The sequence below is a fragment of the Bos mutus genome, chromosome 16 (genome assembly GCF_027580195.1).
Source record: "Bos mutus isolate GX-2022 chromosome 16, NWIPB_WYAK_1.1, whole genome shotgun sequence".
NCBI lineage: Eukaryota > Metazoa > Chordata > Mammalia > Artiodactyla > Bovidae > Bos > Bos mutus.
Window position 1 is genome coordinate 42,635,556 of NC_091632.1, and position 20,401 is coordinate 42,655,956.

Consider the following 20,401-nt stretch of genomic DNA (forward strand, 5'->3'; position numbering starts at 1 on the left):
AAAACGTTTTTCTCAAAAAAAAATGAAAATGAACTCAAGACTAATGTCTGAGATGCAGGGAGGAAAGATGAGTTAAGAAAAATAATAAATATGTGCTAAATCTGAACACTGATGGTTTAAGACAGTAATAACAGTGTATGAAATAATAGAGGGAGAGAGAAGTAAATAATCCGATCTTAACACACTAGCAGCAGAATAGCAATAGCAGATAAAGCCGGAAGGGGAGTGATTGTCTACTTGGGAGAGGGGTAAAGTTAATGGCAAGCTCTTAGACTCTTGAGTTAAGAATAGTTCATGAAATTTCAAGAATAACCACTGAAGAAATAGAAAGAGTGTATTTTCAAACCAGTAAAGGGAAAATATGAAACAAGGTTGGGGAGGGGAGGGAATTTAAGTCAATTCAAAGAAAAGGAAGAAAGAAACACAAATTTTTAAAGAGGCAAACAGCACAAAATAAGATGGTTATAAAAGAAATGAAAATGTCAATAATCACCGTAAGTCACAATGAAAAGTCATAGGTTGGATTAAAAACAAAATAGAAGCTAGCTTTCTTTTTGTTTACTGAAGGTATACCTGAAACACTAGCATGAAACTGAAAGAAAGGGGAAAATATACTAGGCAAATACTAAACAAAATAGGGATAAATGTATTAATAAATTAGACTTTAAGTTACAAAATATTATTAGAAGTAAGCACTATATAATGATAAATGTTTAGTTTACCAGCAGGATATAACAGTTCAAAACATTTATATGTACTTAGTAATATAATAACATATAATAAAGCAAATCTTGATAGAACTAGAGGAAATTGACAAATACCTAATATAATGGGAGATTTTTAACATATCTCTTTCAGCCATCAGTAGAGCAAAGAGAATGAATAGCAGTAAGCATATGGACAAATTAAGTAACACAGCTAACAAGCTTGATCTAATGAAGGATACCGAGCTTTGCAGTCTACAATTGGAGAATACACGTTTTTTTCTGATACCCATCAACCAGAAGGGTTCAGGAGTCAGAATCATATTGATAATGTTTTCTGATGTTAGGTTAGATAATTCATGTAGGGTGGGTTAAAAAAAATCATAAATCTGGAAATTAAAAAAAAAACAGCATGCTTCTAAATACAGGTCAAAAAAGAAATCATGATGGAAATCTGAACTGAACGATAACAAATATTATATACCATCATTTGTGTGTCACAGTTAATGGGGTCCTTGGAAGAGAATATGAAGAGAGATATATATATATATATAATACTAAAGAAGAAAAAAGAATATAAGTAAATACTTGGAATTAAACCCCGTTTCTTGGAATATGTTTCCCTTGGATATGTGCATGGCTTGCTGCTGCTGCTAAGTCGCTTCAGTCGTGTCCAGCTCTATGCGACCCCTTAAATGGCAGCTCACCAGGCTCCCCTGTCCCTGGGATTCTCCAGGCAAGAACACTGGAGTGGGTTGCCATTTCCTTCTCCAATGCATGAAAGTGAAAAATGAAAGTGAAGTCGCTCAGTCGTGTCCGACTCTTAGTGACCCCATGGACTGCAGCCTACCAGGCTCCTCCGTCCATGGGATTTTCCAGGCAAGAGTACTGGAGTGGGGTGCCATTGCCTTCTCTGGTCCATGGCTTACCTCCTTCCTATTTTTGCCTAGGTAGTATTTCAGTGAAGTGACCCCATTTAAATGGGAGAGCCCTGCCTTCTCAATTACCTTTTCCTTGCTATTTTTCCTTTAATTTTTATATAGCATTTATCATATACTCTGTGCTTTGCTTATTTTATTTATTATCTTTCTCCCTTTAACTGGAATGGAAGCTCCATGGCACAGGAAATTTTTTTGGTCTCTCGTCTGTTGGCATCTCAAATACTAGAACAGTGCCTGCCTAGGATGGGTACTCAGTAATGCTTGTTACTGAAAAAGAGAACTCTGTGAAAATGTAAATATGCAGGATGCAAATCAATTTGAAAATCTGGATAAAATCAGATTCCTCGAAGATCACAATTCTCCCAAAATTGGCTTAGAAAGAAAGAGAGAATCTGAATAATGAAAAAAAAAGTTAAATCGAATCAGTATTTTACAGTTTTTCCCAAGAAAGCACCTTGCTTATATGATCTTGTGGGTACTCCCACCATCCCAACTTTGCACACATTTTTTAGATAATCTTTAAACTTGCCAAGTCCGTTTATGAGGCTCATACTACCTTCATATACAAAACCAGACAATACTGGTATCAAAGAAGAAAATTAATTACATAGTAATCAATAAAATTGGTAAAAATTGCATGGTTATAAACATATTTGCAAAAATCTGAAGATATTGGCAAATCAAATAGTGCATCACATAGAAAGCAGGTAAAACATCTCTGGGTCTGGGTGCCAGAATGGTGGTTACTGTGGGTTAGCATGGTTGTGATTGAAAGGGTCATGGGGGGGACCTTTGGGGTGCTGGAAATATTCTGTTGCTTGATCTGGGTGCTGATTACATTAGTATGTTTCCTTAGTGAAACTTTATTCAGCCAAACACATACCATCTGTGCACATTTCTGTATAGATAATTCCATTAAAAGATTAGTTTAAAAAAATAATATAGCATGACCAACTTAGGTTTATCTTAGGAATGTAAGGGTGTTTTAACATGAGAAAGTCTATAAATATAATCCACCTCATTGTATATTAAATAGAAAAGCTCAATATTGATTCAAGATAAAAATCCTAGCAAACAGGAGATAGAAAGATGCATCCTTAAACTGTAGGGCACAGACAGAGTTCACCAAGTATTCCACATGCTCCCCTGAATGTCCAGTCTCCTTTGCAGTTAGATTGGGGCTGAGTAACTAGGTCTGTCCCGTAGACTTGAAGTGACATGTGTCACCTTGGGTGAAGGCAGTTGAGCCGATGTTCCTCCTCCATCCCTCTCTTTTCTTGCTCCAGTGACCTTGGAGGCTGTGTATTGCAGATGGCATAGATTAAAGATGGAGTAAGGATGCTTCACTCTCATCAGACTTTGCGTAAGCAAGAAATAAACCCTTATAGTGTTAAGCCTCTAAGATTGCAGAGTGTATGTGTTATTACACTGTAGCCTCTTATTCTGACTACCATAAAGGACATCTACTGAAATAACTACAACAACCCTCGTACTCAGTGGTGAGAAATTAGAAACATTCTCTTTAAAGTCAGAAATACGAGCACAGAAGACTGCTATTTCTGCTTCTGTTCAACGTGGGACCCTACCCAATGCAGTAATTGAAGTTAGGATTGTAGTGCAAGAAACGAAAGTTACTATTTGGAGATAAAATGATTATTAACCTAGGAAGTCCAATGCATAAGTAAACAAATAGCTTATGAGAGGTTTATATCTAAAATTAATTAACATTACTACGTACAAGCAACAAAAAATAAGAAATTTTAGTTTTTTAAAAGGTACCAGTCACAATTTTATTTTAAAATATATGGTGCCTAGAGATAAATTTACCAAAAGAAGTGAAAGACTTATGGAGAAAATTAGAAAAGTTTATTGAAAAAAAACCTTAGATACTTGGAGAAACACCCTTGTCCAAGGATAGATCCATAGCATAAAGATGTCATTTCTACCCCATTTGATCTTTAGAGTCAGTAAAGCTCGAGTCAAAACCGCAACAGTATTTTATAGGAACCTGTCAAGATGATCATTAAGTATGTGTAGAAGAGCACAGGACCAAGAATGGCCAACACTCTTTTGAGGTAAAAGAACAAGGTGGAGGCATTGACCTAGCATATACCAAGGCTTATTAGTGAAGTTGTAGTGAGTATGGCTTAGGGACAGACAGATTGTCTAATGGGGTGGAAATTAGTATCCAGAAAGAGACCTGCACACAGCTGGACATGGTATGACAACTGGACATATGACATAAATGATTTCATATTACTGTAAAAAGAATGGTCCTTTCAATAAATGATGCTAGGACAATTATTTAATGTGAGGAAAAGTAATATATGTACTTAACTAGATTTTGCAATCAGGCTCTGCTTGATTGTGTATCATTTAAATATAATATGTATAGAAAATTTGCTCTAATTTTTGTTTTTGAAAGTGAGCCTAAGGAAATGACCACTTGGGAAAAATACTTTCAGTAAGTATGATAGATGGAATGTTTATAGCCTAGTATATGAAGAGCTCTTAAAAATTATTGAGAAAAAAGATGAATCTTTATTATTTAACTTTCCTGACTGATCTTGATTGATATTTTAGAACTTTTCCTCAGGGAACTCCCTGGCGGTCCAGTGGTAGGGCTCGGTGCTTTCACTGCTGAGAGCCTGGGTTCGATCCCTGGTTGGGGAAATAGGATCCTGCAAGCCTTGCGATACAGCCAAAAAGAAAAAAGAAAAAACGATAACTTCCTCAGCCAGCAGCTATGATATTGGGGTGGGTTTATCAAAGGTAAAAGACTGATTTGTCTTTTATACTTAAAGCATGTCCCAGGTGGATGTGGATTCAGGAATCGAAAATATGGAGGTTGATGAAAATGACCGAAGAGAAAAAAGGAGCCTCAGCGATAAGGTTGGTAAGAGATGAAGGCCTTGCTTCTGTTTTTAGATACGGTTAATAACCATCCCAGGTGGCCCGGGGGTAAAGAATTCACCTGCCAATACAGGAGACACAAGAGATGTGGGTTCGATCCCTGGGTCGGAAATATCCCCTGGAGCAGGAAATGGCAACCTGCTCCACTCTAGTATGGTTGCCTAGAAAATTCCATGGACAGAGGATCCTGGCAGGCTACAGACCATGGGGTCCCAAAGAGTTGGACATGATCCGATGACTAAGCACGTACTCATGTGCACAGTATAAATAAGCACTGCTTCATGTCTTGTATCTGTAAAAGTCTGTTAGAGAGGGCCATGCCAAACCAGCAGGTCCTATTTAGGTGATTTTTTTTTGTTTTTTCTTTTGAAAAAACATGGGTAGCCTTGATCACCCTTATTAGTGGAAGTATAGCTTAGTCCTTTCAACTAATAAAAGTCCTTCAGTTATCTTTGTTTCAGGTGCATTTTTTATCAGTAAATGATAGCAATGAACTTAGAGCTTATTTGAATTTTTTCTGTTGATTTTTAATTGCTTAAGCAAGTAAGTCATCATTCTGAGGAAGATGATCAGGAATTAAAGCAAGAATGAATGGAAACAGGAGGCTTTTTTATTTTGTTACCTTCTGAGCTTTAGTTCCCTATATTTAAAAATAGACATTTTTGGTTTTTGTGTTTATGTATCATGGTATAGAACTGGCATAGATAATTGCAACCCTTTGTGTTTAGTAAGTTATTAGTGTTCAGCAGCATTATTAGAAGTTGGACTATAGCCTCTTAGTGATGCAGTGCTTTATTTTGTAGTGTTTGAATCTTACAAAGTTCTTTATAGATGTTATTTCTATCTGTGGTGAAAAATAGTGAGAAACATTAAAATCTGGAAAAATTTCTAGAGAAAAATCGGTTATATACCTAAAATGTCAACCTGATCTTTTAGCATTCAGAAAAGGAAATAAATGGGAATAATGGGAATAATAAATGGGAAATAAATGATGCATCCTTCATCACATGTCTTCCTTGGCAATTCCTGATACCAGTCCTGCTGTTTTGTATTCCCTGCCATATATTGTGTTATAAGCTCATGAGACCCACAGGTTATAACTTTGAAGTCATAGTAACAAGTTTATTTTTCCTTTAATCAGTGGGTGTATAGTTGTCTGCATTTCTAAAATATCCTTATTTGTAAATGAATTAAATCAGAATTAGGTATTTCTGTTAAAGCCTAACTCAAACCTCCTACTGCTTGAAATTAACCCCCAAATCTTCTTCCCTAAAAGGAGCCTTCATCAGGTTCTGAAGTGTCTGAAGAGCAGGCCTTACAGCTGGTCTGTAAGATTTTCCGTGTCTCCTGGAAGGACCGGGACAGGGATGTGATCTTCCTTTCTTCTCTTTCTGCACAGTTTAAGCAGAACCCAAAAGAAGGTAGGAATCGGGCTCAATTGTCTCAATTTCAGAGCCCTTTGTAGAAAAATAGAACATGAACTCTTTTGTCTTTCTCTGCTGTCGACATACCTTGTCTTGCTCTGTGGTTGTATTTCTGATTACAGGGATACTTCTTGATGAAGACTTTGCTGTTTGTCTACTTTCCACTTATTGATAAATTTTTTTTTTTAATGATTTCTCCAAAGGAAAACTGTGTATCAGTTAATAGTCTCCATTGTCTCAGGGCTGACGTTTTTTCCTTTGCAATAAGAAAGGTGCTTAGAGAGAGCATTAGGGCATCTTATACTCTGGGCAGGAGCATGCTGGGTGGTCTGCAGGTATCGTGAGAGGGTGACCGGTACCTTTTGTAAGTGCCTCCCGGGTCATGCCTAGACAGTGGAGTAAATGTGCTTGGTTAAATTGCTTTAGCAAACTAAAACACACTGATGTTTTGCAGTGTTTATAGGTTTCTATTTTAAGAGGCTATACTAAGCCACACTTAAAGTAATAAAACTTAGCAAGAGACCAGCATCGCAGGGCACTCTTCATTCTTCTCTATAGCAGTCTTCTAGACACTGGTTCCCAGCCTTTTTGATACCAGGGACTGGTTTCATGGGAGACAGTATTTCCACAGATGAAGTTGCGGGGATGGTTTTGGGACCATTCAAGCAAATTACGTTTATTATGCTGCTGCTGATCTGACAAGAGGCAGGGCTAAGGTGGTAATGCGAGTGATGGGAATAGCTGTAAATACAGATGAAGCTTCACTCACTGTCTATTGCACACCCCCTGCTGTACAGCCCGGTTCCTAAGAGGCCACAGACCATATATCTGTCCGTGGTATGGGGACCCCTGCTTTGGAGTACAGAAAATGGAAGGGAAGTTCACTGGAGTCTTCTTTTGCATTTCACGTGAATACAGCCTCCTTGATGGTGGGTCTGTTTTGCTCCCCCATGTATTCACAGCGCCTCCACTTCATAATCCCTCAGTAGATATACTTTAAATGAGTGAATGAACTTCAAGGAGATTGCATTTCCTTTTCCCTGCTGCCTATCTTCCACGGCAAACAAAAAAAATGTCTCTTGTATTCCAGGTAGATGGATAGTTTATTTCTGATTTTACTGGGTTCTTCTTCTTAATTGTGACTGTAGAATTGAGCTTAGCAATCATGAGTTTCAAAATCCTGCCACTTATTATTGTAAATCTTAAGATTCTCAAATCTGGTAATTTTTAGTAACAAATCAGGTAAGATTTACATGGGTTAGACATTTTATTTATTGAGTGATATTCAAAATGGGCTTTCCTGGTGGCTTAAGTGGTAAAGAACCCACCTGCCAATGCAGGAGACTCTGGTTCAATCCCTAGGTTGGGAAGATCCCCTGGAGAAGGAAATGGCAACCCATTCCAGCATTCTTGCCTGAGAAATCCCGTGGACAGAGGATCCTGGTGGGCTGCAGTCCATGGGGTCCTAAAAGAGTCAGACACAACTTAGTGACTGAATAACAACAAAAGACCTGTAACAATCAAGAGCTGCAAAGAATAAGGAGGAGGCTAGAGAACAGAATCTGCTCCAGAAAGGCAGGTGGCAACTCAATATTAGACCCTTCATAAAATGCTTTGAACTTTCTACTTCATATTTCCAGTGTGATAAACTAACCTCTGTAGTTGGGAGTAGCTTCTTTCTATGGTTAATATATATCAGCAGTGACTCTCATAGACTGGGCTGCAAATTTTTTTTTTTTTTAATCTTTCTGTTTGAAAACATTTTAGATTTACAGAAAAATTATAGAGGGAGTGCAGGTAGTTCCTATATACACATGACTCAGTTTTCCCTAATGTCAACATCTTCCATAATCATATTATACTTGTCAGAACTAAGATATTACTGTTACTCCAGACCTTATTTGGATTTCCCCACATTTCCTACTGGCGGCTTTTATTACTCGAGAATCCAGTCCAAAATAGCACATTGCACATCTCTGGCTTATGCTGGCTTATTCAAGGACTGTGAGTATGAATACCCATGTATAACCTCCTCTTTATTCTGCCTTTCCAACAGTGTTCTCTGATTTTAAGGACTTGATTGGCCAGATTTTAATGGAAGTGCTAATGATGTCTACTCAGACCAGAGATGAAAACCCGTTTGCAAGCCTGACAGCCACCTCCCAGCCAATTGCAGCGACAGCTCGGTCACCAGACAGAAACCTCACGCTGACCACCGGCTCCAACCCAGGAACGAGCCCCATGTTCTGCAACCTGGGTTCCTTCGGGGCCAGCTCTTTATCTAGGTCAGTGTGGTTCTTTCTGCACATCTCACTGGTGGTAAAATAGCCATGAAGTACGTAGGAGAAAGGAGCCTTCATTCAGGGGCCTGCATCATGCAGATTATGGCATGTCTTATGTTTGGGGGTGTGATTGACTCCCTGAGGAGATATGGTCTTTTCCAGATGGGTCTCTTTGACTTTCCATGGTTAGGCTGTTGGTAAATTAAATTTTAGAAACAAATAGCTGTATAGAGTATGTTCTTTGGAAAGAAAGCTTTCTCGTATTGTAAGTCTGGCTTCTAAATCAGCATGGCAGTTAGATTACAGTTATTTCGATGAGTCTCTAAAAGATCTGTATACTGGAATGCTTAGAGATATGAGGTTGTAATTATACAGTTCTTTAAAAACATGTTATTTTCCATTTTAGTTATTTATCTCAAGCGTTTCTTCAATTTCTCTTCTTTCCTCCCTTTCTCAAATCATTTAGCCTCTATGAGACTAGCCCAGCTCCCAATACCAGTGTCTGGAGCTCTGTGCCAATGATGAGTCCGCCTCTGGCCTCCCCCTCCCGGGCAGCCAGCCAGGCGGCTGTGCCTCCCGCTTCTTCCCTCTGTCCGCCTGGCCCTGCGGGGACGCCTGCGGGAAGCCAGCCCTCGTCTCCGCGGTACCGGCCCTACACTGTCACCCACCCCTCGGGGTCTACATCTGCTCCTGCCTCGCGATCCTCGGGCACCTCCATCCTGTCTAGCTCCCCAGGCCTGTCCGCCCCGGCCAGTAGCCCTCAAGCCGTGCCCACCAGCTCCTCCCGACAGAGACCCCCTGGCACAGGACCACCTTTACTCTCCGCCTCCCCCGGTGGGAGTGCCCCCAGCAGACGGCCCTCCTCCCTAAGGAACTCTCCTAGGTATTTATTTACGCAGTAGGAGAGGCGGGTGCGTGTTTGCAGTGCAGGGAAAGGAGGTTAACACAGTTTGGAAGAACTGTCATGTGATGCTGACCTCAGTTACCTGTGTTTCTCTGTTTGGGGCTGTTAACCCATGTGTCTAATTAGTTGGGTAGGCTTGTGCCCCGAGTCCCTGCTCTGCCAGGGTTCTGTCGCATCAGAAAGTATGGGTTGCTCAATTATGAGGCCCTTTCTTCGCCTCCACTTTTCCTCCTGAAAAATAAGAAGTCACTCAGTTTTCAAAATCAAGGGCACATATCATTCATCCTAACAGATGAATTTCGGAGACTGTGGCAGCTGATGTTTGAGAGCTGGGGCTCACAGAACCACTTTCCCACTTTGTGTACTGTTATCGATCATAGTTGAGATACAGCCAGACCAAGCGGTCGAGTGAGCAGATACCTTACCTCTGGCCAGTAGTCATGCCTTGACACTTTCTTCTCAGCCCCTTAAAAAGAAGCAGTACCCAAACTCCATTAATTCACTGCCCTCCTTCCCGTCAAGTGTTGCCTGGCCTTTTACTTAGGTGAATTATTTTTCTGCATATCAGTAGACAAAACTTGTAGCCTACGATTTAATTAAAAAGCCAGCGGTTGTAAAAGCTTTCCTCCTCCTCATTTTCCTTTGTTCCCTGATGACTTTTTTTGCTTTTGTTACGGTAGTATGTACGACAGTCCTTTCTCCTTCCTCTTCCTCGCACTTTCTGGGGACAGTAGTGACGAAGATGAAGAAGATGATGATGATGGTGATGATGGTGATGATGAAGGTGGTGGTGGTGGTGATGAGTTTTCTTGTGTCCAGTTTGGGTCCAGGTATCAGAGGAGTGGAGTCTTACCTCTGCATGTGCCTAGGTGCTTAGGAACTAACGTTTGTAAGTCCTAATTAGAGGCGTGCTCTGAATCCATACAGGGTAGAGTCAAAAGAGGTGCCCTGGTGAGTCCAGATGTGAGAAACTCCACATGTACTCAAGCATTAGGACCTTCTCATGAGGGTCAGGTGGCACATTTTCATAGTTGTTGCCTGGCAAGCTTGGAGAACAACTTAACGTATAATCATTTGTCAAGAACATGAACAACAGAGTAGACATCAAGTTCACCTGCCCTAAGATCTAAAAGAAGACCCTTCATTTATTTTATTAGGAGAGTGTTCTTGCGGGCTACCAGATGTACGCAACATGTACTCTGGGAGGCGTGTTTTCTTCTGTACAGTTGCATGGATTGCTGCTTTTTAGGAATGGCACAGGGGCTGGGACTTGTGTATGTGTGTATATGTCCCTCTCAGCTCACTCCAGGCCGCCTGTTGAAGAGCACATGGGGTCATATTCTCTCTTTTATAACTGTGATTCTGCTTTGACTTCTAATCTTTATTTTTTGGCTGTGCTGGGTCTTTGTTTGCTTCAGATCAGCTTTTCAGTAGTTGGCAGCAAATAGGGGCTGCTCTCTAGTTGCGATGCTCAGGCTTCTCACTGTGGTGGCTTCTCTTATTGCGGAGCACGGGCTCTAGGGCGAGAGGGCTTCAGTAGTTGCAGCTTCCAGGCTCTAGAGCACAGGCTTAATAGCGGTTGCACAGGGGCTTAGTTGCTGTTCAGCATGTGGGCTCTTCCTGGACCAGGGATTGAACCCATGTCACCTGCATTGGCAGGCGAATTCTTTACCATTGAACCACCAGGGAAGCACTCTTCACTGCTAATCTTAAATTTTGCTAATCAGTCACTTCGCTTCCCTGATCCCAGTGAAGCCAGACCCTGTTTGTTTAGACAGCCTAGCCTGAGGAATGGCTGCAGAGGCTAAAACAGAGCTCACAATATTGCTGAAGTTTCACCCCTGAAAACAGAGTGAAAAAGATGGCTTGGACCTTCTAGGTGACTTTGAGCAAAAAAATATAATAGCACCTTCTCGCTAAGCCTCTGACTCATCGTCTTACAATTTTGCTCTTAAATTGAAGTTTCCTCTGGACTGAGTTGGTATTTGTGCCCAGCAGTATTCAGAAATAACTCCAGGCTATAAATAGAGATGGTGGTAGGGGTGCGGTACACTATATTCAACTCGACAGTGTTCAGGAGAATCATTAGAGAAGTCTATAAAGAGAGAGAGGGATATTGGCACAGGGTTGAATATTGATTCAGGAAGGTTAATATTTGTATTAGGTCGAATGTTGTATCACTATCTCTGAAGTAAATTTCCCAAAGGTAGAAGTGTCTTTTTCATGTAGATGACTCAACAGTAAAAAATCCACCTGCAGTGCAAGAGTTGCAGGAGCCTTGGATTCGATACTTGGGTCAGGGAGATCCCTGAAGGAGGAGATGGCAGCCCACTCCAGTATTCTTGCCTGGGAAATCCCATGGACAGAGGAGCCTGGTGGGTTACAGTCCATGGGGCTGCAGAGTCAGACACGACTGAGCATGCGTGCACAGACATCTTCTCCCATGATCATACTAGTGCAGCAGCCATCCTTGTTAGGAGTCAATTCCTATACATGGTAAAAGTGCTTTGTTTTCTGTTTTACTGTAAGTTATCTGTGGGGGAAATACTGTCTCTCCCTTGCTTATTTAATTCCAGCTTTCTCTAACAAAGATATCAGATTACATGGTGCTTTATCTAATTCCTCTCTAGACTTCTAACATCCAGCCTTGTCTCAGATCTAGATTTGACACCTACAAGGAGAAACAAAACTTACTTACTGATTATGTACTCATAGCTGCGAATAGTTGTTGAGCATCACGTCCCAGGTGCTCTGTCAGCCGTGTGCATATGTTATTCCTCTTATCCTCACAGCAGGGCCTCTAGTTACTGCAAGGAAATGTGGGCAGGTTCAGGAAGGTTGTTGTTCAGTCGCTCAGTCATGCCCGACTCTTTGTGACCCCATGGAGTGCAGCACGCCAGGCCTCCCTGTTCTTTACCATCTCCCAGAGCTTGCTCAAACTCATGTCCATTGAGTCAGTGATGCCATCCAACCATCTCATCCTCTGTCACTCCCTTCTCCTACTACCATCAGTCTTTCCCAGCGTTAGGATCTTTTCCAGTGAGTCAGCTCTTCACATCAGATGGCCAAAGTATTGGAGCTTCAGCTTCAGCAATAACCTTCAATGAGGTTAGTCTTATAACTAGAAGAAGGCAGAGCTGGAGTCCAGATCTCACATGCCACCCAGCATACCAAGTTGCCTCTGACTTCTCCGTGTTTGCCCAGTAGGACTTGGATTATTCTCATTTCTTAGCAGTTATTTCACTGCCCAGAGTTTATACATGTATTCTTTTCCTTGGCAAGAAAGTGCCAACATTTTCCTTCTTAATTACAAAATTTCACTCCAGTTGGTTGGCAGGTACTTTGCTGGCTGTTAAAATGAAATCTCATCTGTCCAGGTTTTAGAAATTATAAATTCTGAATAGACCTCAAAAAGGATGTAAAAGGACAGGGCGTAATCATACTTAACACATGAAACAAACAGAGAAGAACGTGAGGATGCACGTAGGGTCAGAACCGAAAAGTAGCAAAAAAATTCTTAATAATTTGGGTGATCAGCAAAGAGCTTTTTCTTTCCCCCTGTCTAATTGATCTTCTCAGAATTTTATTTACTAGGAAGTAAGCAATTTTAACACCTTCTTCTCACCCAGTAGGGTCAGTGCTGTAGAAGCAGCTGTCAACAGGGATTGTATTGGTCTCTCCTTCTGCTGGCCCAGTGGGGTCAAGGGCTTGTATATCTTTTGAGAGGTAGTTGGGAAATACAGCCCTGTATTAATTATTTATAGTGGTGATGATAAGGATTAATAAAAGAAAAACAACATTCCTTCTGGAATGTTTCATAGTACTCTGAAAAAAGCTATATGAGTTATAAGGAGCTACTTCTTGAAGGAATGAGAATAAGTGAAATGAGAGTTGTCTTGTAATAAAGATAACAGAGGAAAAAAGAAGATAAAGTAATTATTCTGAGGAAACGTTTTCTTATTGTTTCCTAGGAAGTTGATGACTAGAAAGACATTTTTCTTTTGTTTATTGGGATTCTTTTTTCATTGCTTAGATATTTCAGTGAAGGAGATTAGATCTTGAACATCATGAGCCTGTGTGAATAGAAAAAGAGTAAACTAGCAAATGGACACAACTGAGTGACTAAGCACAAACTACCAAACAGTGAAAAATATTGATATTTCTCCTCTTATTTCTACTGGTCATAAGTCAGAATCTTTCCACACGTCTGCCCTCCAGCCTCCAGTGATTTCCCTTCTCCCACAGGGTTAGACCTAAAGCCTAAGACCCTACATCTCTTGTGTATACACACACACACACACATCTCCTGTGTGTACAGACACACACACACACTCTTCCTGCCTCTCTCTGATATCTATACTCATTTCTTCATAGCACTTCTATATTATTATTTTAAAAACTGTCTCCCCTCAGGGGACTTCCCTGGCAGTCCAGTCTTGGCCTTACAATGCAGGGGTATAAGTTTGATCTCTGGTCAGGGAGCTAAGATGCCACATGCCTTGGGACCAAAAAACCAAAACATAAAACAGAAGCAGTGTTGTAACAAACTCAGTAAAGACTTTTTAAACAAATGTCTACATTATAGAGGATGTAGTTGCCACATGAACAAGGTCTTGATCTGTTTCATCAAGGTGCTGCCCCCACGACCTTCAACAATGCAGACATTTGTTCAGGGGATTTACATTGCTTATCCCTGCCCAGCGCTCCCTTTCCTTGCATTGAGAAAATATGCCATTCCAAAGTCTGCGTCTAAAAAAGAAAATAGGGAGTGATTATTCCCATCGCAGAAGGAAAGGAACTGCCACAGAATCCTTTTAGGAAACTAGGTTTTTTGGTACATTTAAAATGAGATTCAGTTTGCACAGATCTCATGCATATATAAATCTCCAGATATATTTTCCTTGTGTTTTCAGAAGGATTCCACTGTATTTACATCATGTGAAGTAATTATTCAGTTGGATTGTTGATGTAGTTATCAGAAAATGGTTCCTGTATTCTCCCAGAAGGAGGTATAATTTTCTAGATACTCTTAGAACTTAAACATGACAGATTTCCAGTGTCATATTCCACATGTCATAGTTGTAAAGGCATCATGAATTTTGTAGCAACATTTTTAGAGAAAAAATGAAATAACTGTTTTTTTTAATTTTATTTTATTTTTAAACTTTACAAAATTGTATTAGTTTTGCCAAATATCAAAATGAATCCGCCACAGGTATACATGTGTTCCCCATCCTGAACCCTCCTCCCTCCTCCCTCCCCATACCATCCCTCTGGGTTAAAACATTTTTTAAAAATGTCTATTGATAGCATAAATTTAATGTGTTTAAACTGTACACACCTTTTTCCTTCAGGATCACATTTAGAACCTGAGTTCAGTTCTCTGAATTCAAATCTAGAGACCCCTGTAAACCAGTTTTGACCACTGGCAGTCATGCCCAGCACTGGTGAGACTGACCGACCACCTTGCTCATGATCTACTTCAACATCCTAAGACTGATCTCATAGTTTGGAAACATTGACGAATACTGGGTTTTACTCTGTGTTTACTATTTGATTAAACCCTTGTTTCATTTCTTTCTTTCTCTTCTCTTGAAAGTCCCCTGGAAGTGTTATTTGGTGCCTGACAGATGATCACAAAATACATCAACCTCTTTCAGCTTTGAAAATTCTCTGATACGTTCTGAATGTCTTTCTTTGTCTTGGCTGGCAGTCCTCTGCACACATCGTCATGTCTTTTCATGTCTTTGCAAAATGTTTGCAAAGGCATTTTGGTTGACTTTGAGGTGTTCAAGTCTAAGTTAAAATGAAAGGGAGTGTGTTGGCTAAGAATGGAGCCCAGTTTCCGTCAGCAGCCACCATCAATGCATGCTGACTCCCACTGTTGATCAAGGGCACTGCATTAGACTGGCTTGTTGCAAACGGCAAGGACCTGTTGACATCAAATATAAGATGCTTTCCATTTCAGAAATGTAAACATGTGAGAAAGATGGAGCTTATTATCAGGGAAATATTTAAATATTTCATTTTCAACATGAGGAAGGTCTATTTTCATTGCTTCTGTGAGCGCTTCTCAAAGGAAGATGAACCTTAATTGTATATGGCAAACTGTATGTAGAAACTTGTATCAGCAAATTTCATCTTTGAAAAGTGCAGGGAATAGAGTCACGAACCTCAGATGGAAGAGGGAAGGATGGCAGGTAGCTTGAGAGCGAGATGGCTGCAGGAAAGACCAAGTATTTTTCCCCCCTTTCTCCTTTTGCAGTTTCACCATACTTCTTGTATTTATGGGTGGGTTTTTCTGTTTTGTTAGAGGTTTTTTTTTTTTTTTTTTTGCTTTGCTTTATTACTGTCCTCATCTTTCTGTTGTCTGGCCAATGAACAGATGCCAAATCTTATAGTAATTCATCAAGTGTATCTCTAACTGATGTGAAAGCACAAGAATTAATTGTTTTGGGTTTTTTTTTGATGTTTCCCACCCTGGACTGCCCATCTTTGTCTCTGGTGTAGCACTTTAAGGGTGGGTCCCTTATCTGCCCAGTCAGGAGGGTACTGGCTGCTTCTCAACCTCGTGTCCTCCCGTCCCTCTGTTAGACTTGTGTAGGAAGTAAGTTGAAGATTTACAAGTCTCTGGCCTGAGAGCCTTGGATTTAAAGCCTTGGCATTGTTTTCATCTTTTTAATTACTTAGTTATTGAATTTTTGGCTGTGCCCGGTCTTCATTGCTATGGTTGAGCTTTCTCTAGTTGTGGTGAGCGGGGGCTACCCTTTGTTGGGGTGCTCTGGCCTTCTCATTGCACTGGCTTCTCTTGTTACCAAGCATGGGCTCTAGAGTGTGTGGGCTTCAGTACTTGTGGCGCATAGCTCAAGTTGCCCCTTGGCGTGTGGAATCTTCCTGGACTAGAGATTGAACCAATGTCCCCTGAATTGGCAGGAGAATTCTTTAACACTGGACCACCTATTTTCATCTTTTTTTAATGAAATATTCCAATACCATTCCAAAGATTCTTTATCATGTTTCACATGTAATTTTTTGTTGTTGCTGTTGTTAAATTTATATCTTTTCATTACTCTTCATTTCAAAATTTCTGGCCTCTTCTTATGCCATGGTTAATCTTTTTGTGTCTTTTATGTCTATCAAATTTGTGAGTTGAACATCACATTTGGTATTTGACCTACTGATAATCGATCTAAACTTTGATTTCCTAACACCTAACCCTCATGATACTGAGAAGGCAATGGCAGCCCACTGCGTACTCTTGCCTGGAAAATCCCAAGGACAGAAGAGCCTGGTAGGCTGCAGTCCATGGGGTCACTAGGAGTCGGACACGACTGAGCAACTTCACTTTCACTTTTCACTTTCATGCATTGGAGAAGGAAATGGCAACCCACTCCAGTGTTCTTGCCTGGAGAATCCCAGGGATGGGGGAGCCTGATGGGCTGCCGTCTGTGGGCTCGCACAGAGTCGGACACGACTGAAGCGACTTAGTAGCAGCAGCAGCAGCAGCAGCAGCAGCAACCCTCATGATAGTGGTCTCAGAGAATAGTTTTAATAGAAACAGGCCCCTCCCATTGTATCCTGTCTGTATTTGACAGAGCACCTCCACATGATTTCACTTAACCTCAGTGCAGGTGAGATGGAAGTTCTGGGTTCAGGTAACAAGTACGCAATAGAGCTGGGGATAGAATGCAAGTTTGGATACTCCTAGCACAAGGATTTTGTTTTGTTTTGACTAATACTACTTTGTCCCTTTCACTAAACGTTTTGGAAAATTTGTATTGATAACAAATATTTTCACGTCTCCTTCTAACTGGACAGTTTTCCTAAGTTCTGGTCCTGCTGCCAAATGCTGCTTTAAGGCTTTGAGATGTATGCTAGACATTAGGAAGGAGGGAGGGGTGTTTTGTCAGTCCCTTGTAACTTCACTCCTAAAGACTTTGCTTGCCTAACAGCACAGGCTGGCTTTAACCTGCAAGTCAGCCCGAGCACAGTTGGCCAGTTGGATTTACATATGTGTGGTATCCCTTCACATTCCTGGTGCTTAGTACCAGTTCTTAGTCCTCCTGGTTTTGTAAGGTGCTGTTCCTGAGAAGATGAGATGCTGGATTTCTGGACAGACTTTCTTCTTACGTCAATAAAATGTTTCCTAAAAATCTCTGTTGTTGGACTTGGAGCAGCTGAAGCCAGCAGTCAGCTCCAGGTGCAGCCGCATGGGGTCTGTGCTTTGTCCTGGGTGCGGGGACCCTAACAAGCTTTCTGCTACAGCATTGCGAGCTCTGTCATGTGGTTTACTGAGAGCAGATCAAAACCATCCCTTTTCTTTTCTCCAAAGTCTGGGAGCCTCTGGTGGGGCAAGTACTTGGGATTCCTACAGCGACCATTTCACCATTGAAACGTGCAAGGAGACAGACATGCTGAACTACCTCATCGAGTGTTTTGACCGAGTTGGAATAGAGGAAAAAAAAGCACCAAAGGTAATATGAAATAGATTCACTTAAAACCCACAAAAGCTGGGTATATATTGGATAAATAATTGTTTTCTAAGCCCCTAATTAGATTCACTTATTCAATCAGTACAGTGCTTACTGAGCATCTCATAGGTCGGGCACTACAGTAGAAGCCGGGCTGGATTAATGAACCAAACAGATGAAGATCCCAGCGCTTCTGGAGCTCATGTCCTAGTGGAGGGAAAACGTGACAGGGCCAAATGCTACTATCACCAATGACTTAACACTATGATAACTTCTCATAGTCTGTTGTAATCATAATAAAACATTTATAGAGTTCCTGTCAACCATCACACACTTTGCTAGGTCTCCATGGACTTAGGTTTTCACAGTTGTTCATTAGGCTGGTGTAATATAAGTATTATTTTTTTTTCATTGCACTTCAGAGGGATCTAATACATAACTACTGTTGGTCTTCCCAGAAGTGAAGCAGCATAAAGTGAACTTTGAAAAAGAGGGGGATACCTTTAATTGTCCAGAGTCACATAAATTGAGAAGCTGGTTTAAACTCAGAAAGCTACACTTTTTCTACTGTTTCATTCTGAATGAATATCTCATTTCAATCCTGTTTCATTTTCATTCTTTTTTTTCTTTAAATTTTCAGTGACATATAGCGGCTCAGACAGTAAAGATTCTGTCTATAATCCTGGAGACCCAGGTTCAAGCCCTGGGTGGGGAGGATCCCCTAGAGGAGGGCATGGCAACCCACTCCAGTATTCTTGCCTGGAGAATCCCTATGGACAGAGGAGCCTGGTGGGCTATAGTCCATGGAGTCACAGAGTTGGATACGACTGAGCACCTAACACTTTCACTTTCATAGTTGATTTACAATGTTGTGTTAGTTTCAGGTGTACAGCAAAGTGAACCAGTTATACATACACGTATATCCACTCTTTTTTGATTCTTTTCCCATGTAAGTCATTACAGAGTATTATGTAGAGTTCCCTGTGCTATACAGTAGGTCCTTACTACTATCTATTTTACGTATGGTGTGTATATGTCAATCCCAGTCTCCCAGTTTATCTCCCCTCCTTCCTCATTCATTTCTAGTTCTGGTTTTCCATTAGAAATTAATCCAGTTCTCTACATGTTAGTTCATATTTGTGAAGGGCCTCTTGCAGTTTTTTGCACTTAACCTTAGCAAAAGCAAAGAGAGTGGGTTAGTTTTTGTAATCCCTGCATGGTCACCTCAAGCCTCTGCTTCTTCTCTAACTGTAGGTTTTAGCAGAGGCAGTATGCTTGAATGATGCAGTTAATCTAGTTTGTTCATCATCAATAAAGGAAGAGAAGAAGATGCCTTTTCCTGCACGTCCATCTCTTCTGACTCTCTTGTCAGTTCTCAACTGCGTGGGATTATTTTGTTTGTCTTTGTAGTCCTCACCCCGACCTGTCTTTGCAGATGTGCAGCCAGCCAGCAGTCAGCCAACTTCTGAGCAACATCCGCTCACAGTGCATATCCCACACTGCATTAGTACTCCAGGGGTCCCTCACACAGCCAAGGTATGAGCAACCAGTGCGTGCTTGCTGTTTGCAGGGAGAGGGCCTCTCCTGTGGACCCAGGCTGTCCAGCCATGGTGCACCACATTGCCTAGCTCACTTCCTCATCTGGGAAATGAGCGGTTGACGAGATGGTCTCTGAGGTCCCTTTATTTCTCTAAGATACTATGAAAATAAAACATTTCGTGTGCTTTATTGAGAACTCACTTAGTTTAAAAGCAGCTGCTTGAAAGCAGTACAGATGCTTGGAAAAAAAGTACAGAGCCTCACTTTCCATGTGTCATACAATCAATTTCTGTTATCCAGCAATAAAGAATGGTGGTGGAATAGGTAATATAGGGATCACCCACAATGTCCTACATTATTAATTTTTGTTTGGAGGATCCCATAAAGTTTCAAGTTTAATAAAAGAGTATTTCTGTATTTCATTTCTCTTATGAAAAATATCTGAAGGAAAATTGGCAAAGTTGCAGTATTTATTCATTCTGGATCACCTTGTATTATTTTCTGTATCATAACCATTTTTGAAATGTGTCAGAAAAAAGGAAAAAAGATACACATGTACTAAAAACACTATCTCCATGGTTAGAGTTAATAAGAGCTTAAGAAAGTCTTCAGCTACTGCTAATCTTCCCCGCCCCCCCCCAATTGGATGAAGCATAAATAAATAAAAGAGACATACAGTACTTTGGTTTTTCTAGTGCTTTATTCTTAAAGGGATGTTTGGAGAAAAAGATGCATTCTTTGAAACTTTCTATAACTTCTCACTGAAGAGTCCACAACGTTATTGTTTTAACAGTAAGAAGGGTGATCTTTTGCCTCAGCTATTGACTATTGTGTGGCCTGTTTGGGAGATCTGAAGCTTGACCTGTGATTGTCAGCCGCATGGCATTTTGTGTGTCCTGTAGTTACTGGGTGATGAGTTGATTCATCAGAGCCCTTGACCTTCTGGATCCGCAGGTCCCTGCAGCAGCCGTCCTTCCTCGTGCCGTACATGTTGTGTAGGAACCTCCCATATGGCTTCATCCAGGAGCTGGTGAGAACTACTCACCAGGATGAAGAAGTGTTCAAGCAGGTAGGTTTTGTGTATTCACTATTGAAACATTTGGCTTAGAAGCTTTTCTGCCAAGGTAGATTTCTAGAGACACCGTATATTGAAATTTTGGGTTCCAGAATTTGAACATATACACGTTATTTGCTCAGAAAGTGCTCCCGCGGTTCCTGCCTTG

General features: G+C 40.8%; 1 protein-coding gene across 2 annotated transcripts in view; it reads left to right on the plus strand.

The window, feature by feature from the left end:
* The window catches only part of UBE4B (ubiquitination factor E4B), a 122,201-nt gene that overhangs the window by 55,479 nt on the left and 46,321 nt on the right, over positions 1-20,401 (plus strand). Inside the window, exons 4-11 of one of the 2 annotated variants that reach the window (XM_005892711.3) lie at positions 4,450-4,537; positions 5,835-5,979; positions 8,039-8,267; positions 8,731-9,147; positions 9,849-9,998; positions 17,501-17,642; positions 19,075-19,175; positions 20,133-20,247. In XM_005892711.3, the coding sequence (XP_005892773.2) occupies positions 4,450-4,537; positions 5,835-5,979; positions 8,039-8,267; positions 8,731-9,147; positions 9,849-9,998; positions 17,501-17,642; positions 19,075-19,175; positions 20,133-20,247 (1,387 nt within the window). The remainder of the gene's footprint in view (positions 1-4,449; positions 4,538-5,834; positions 5,980-8,038; positions 8,268-8,730; positions 9,148-9,848; positions 9,999-17,500; positions 17,643-19,074; positions 19,176-20,132; positions 20,248-20,401) is intronic. The other variant, XM_005892712.2, reaches the window with a different exon arrangement.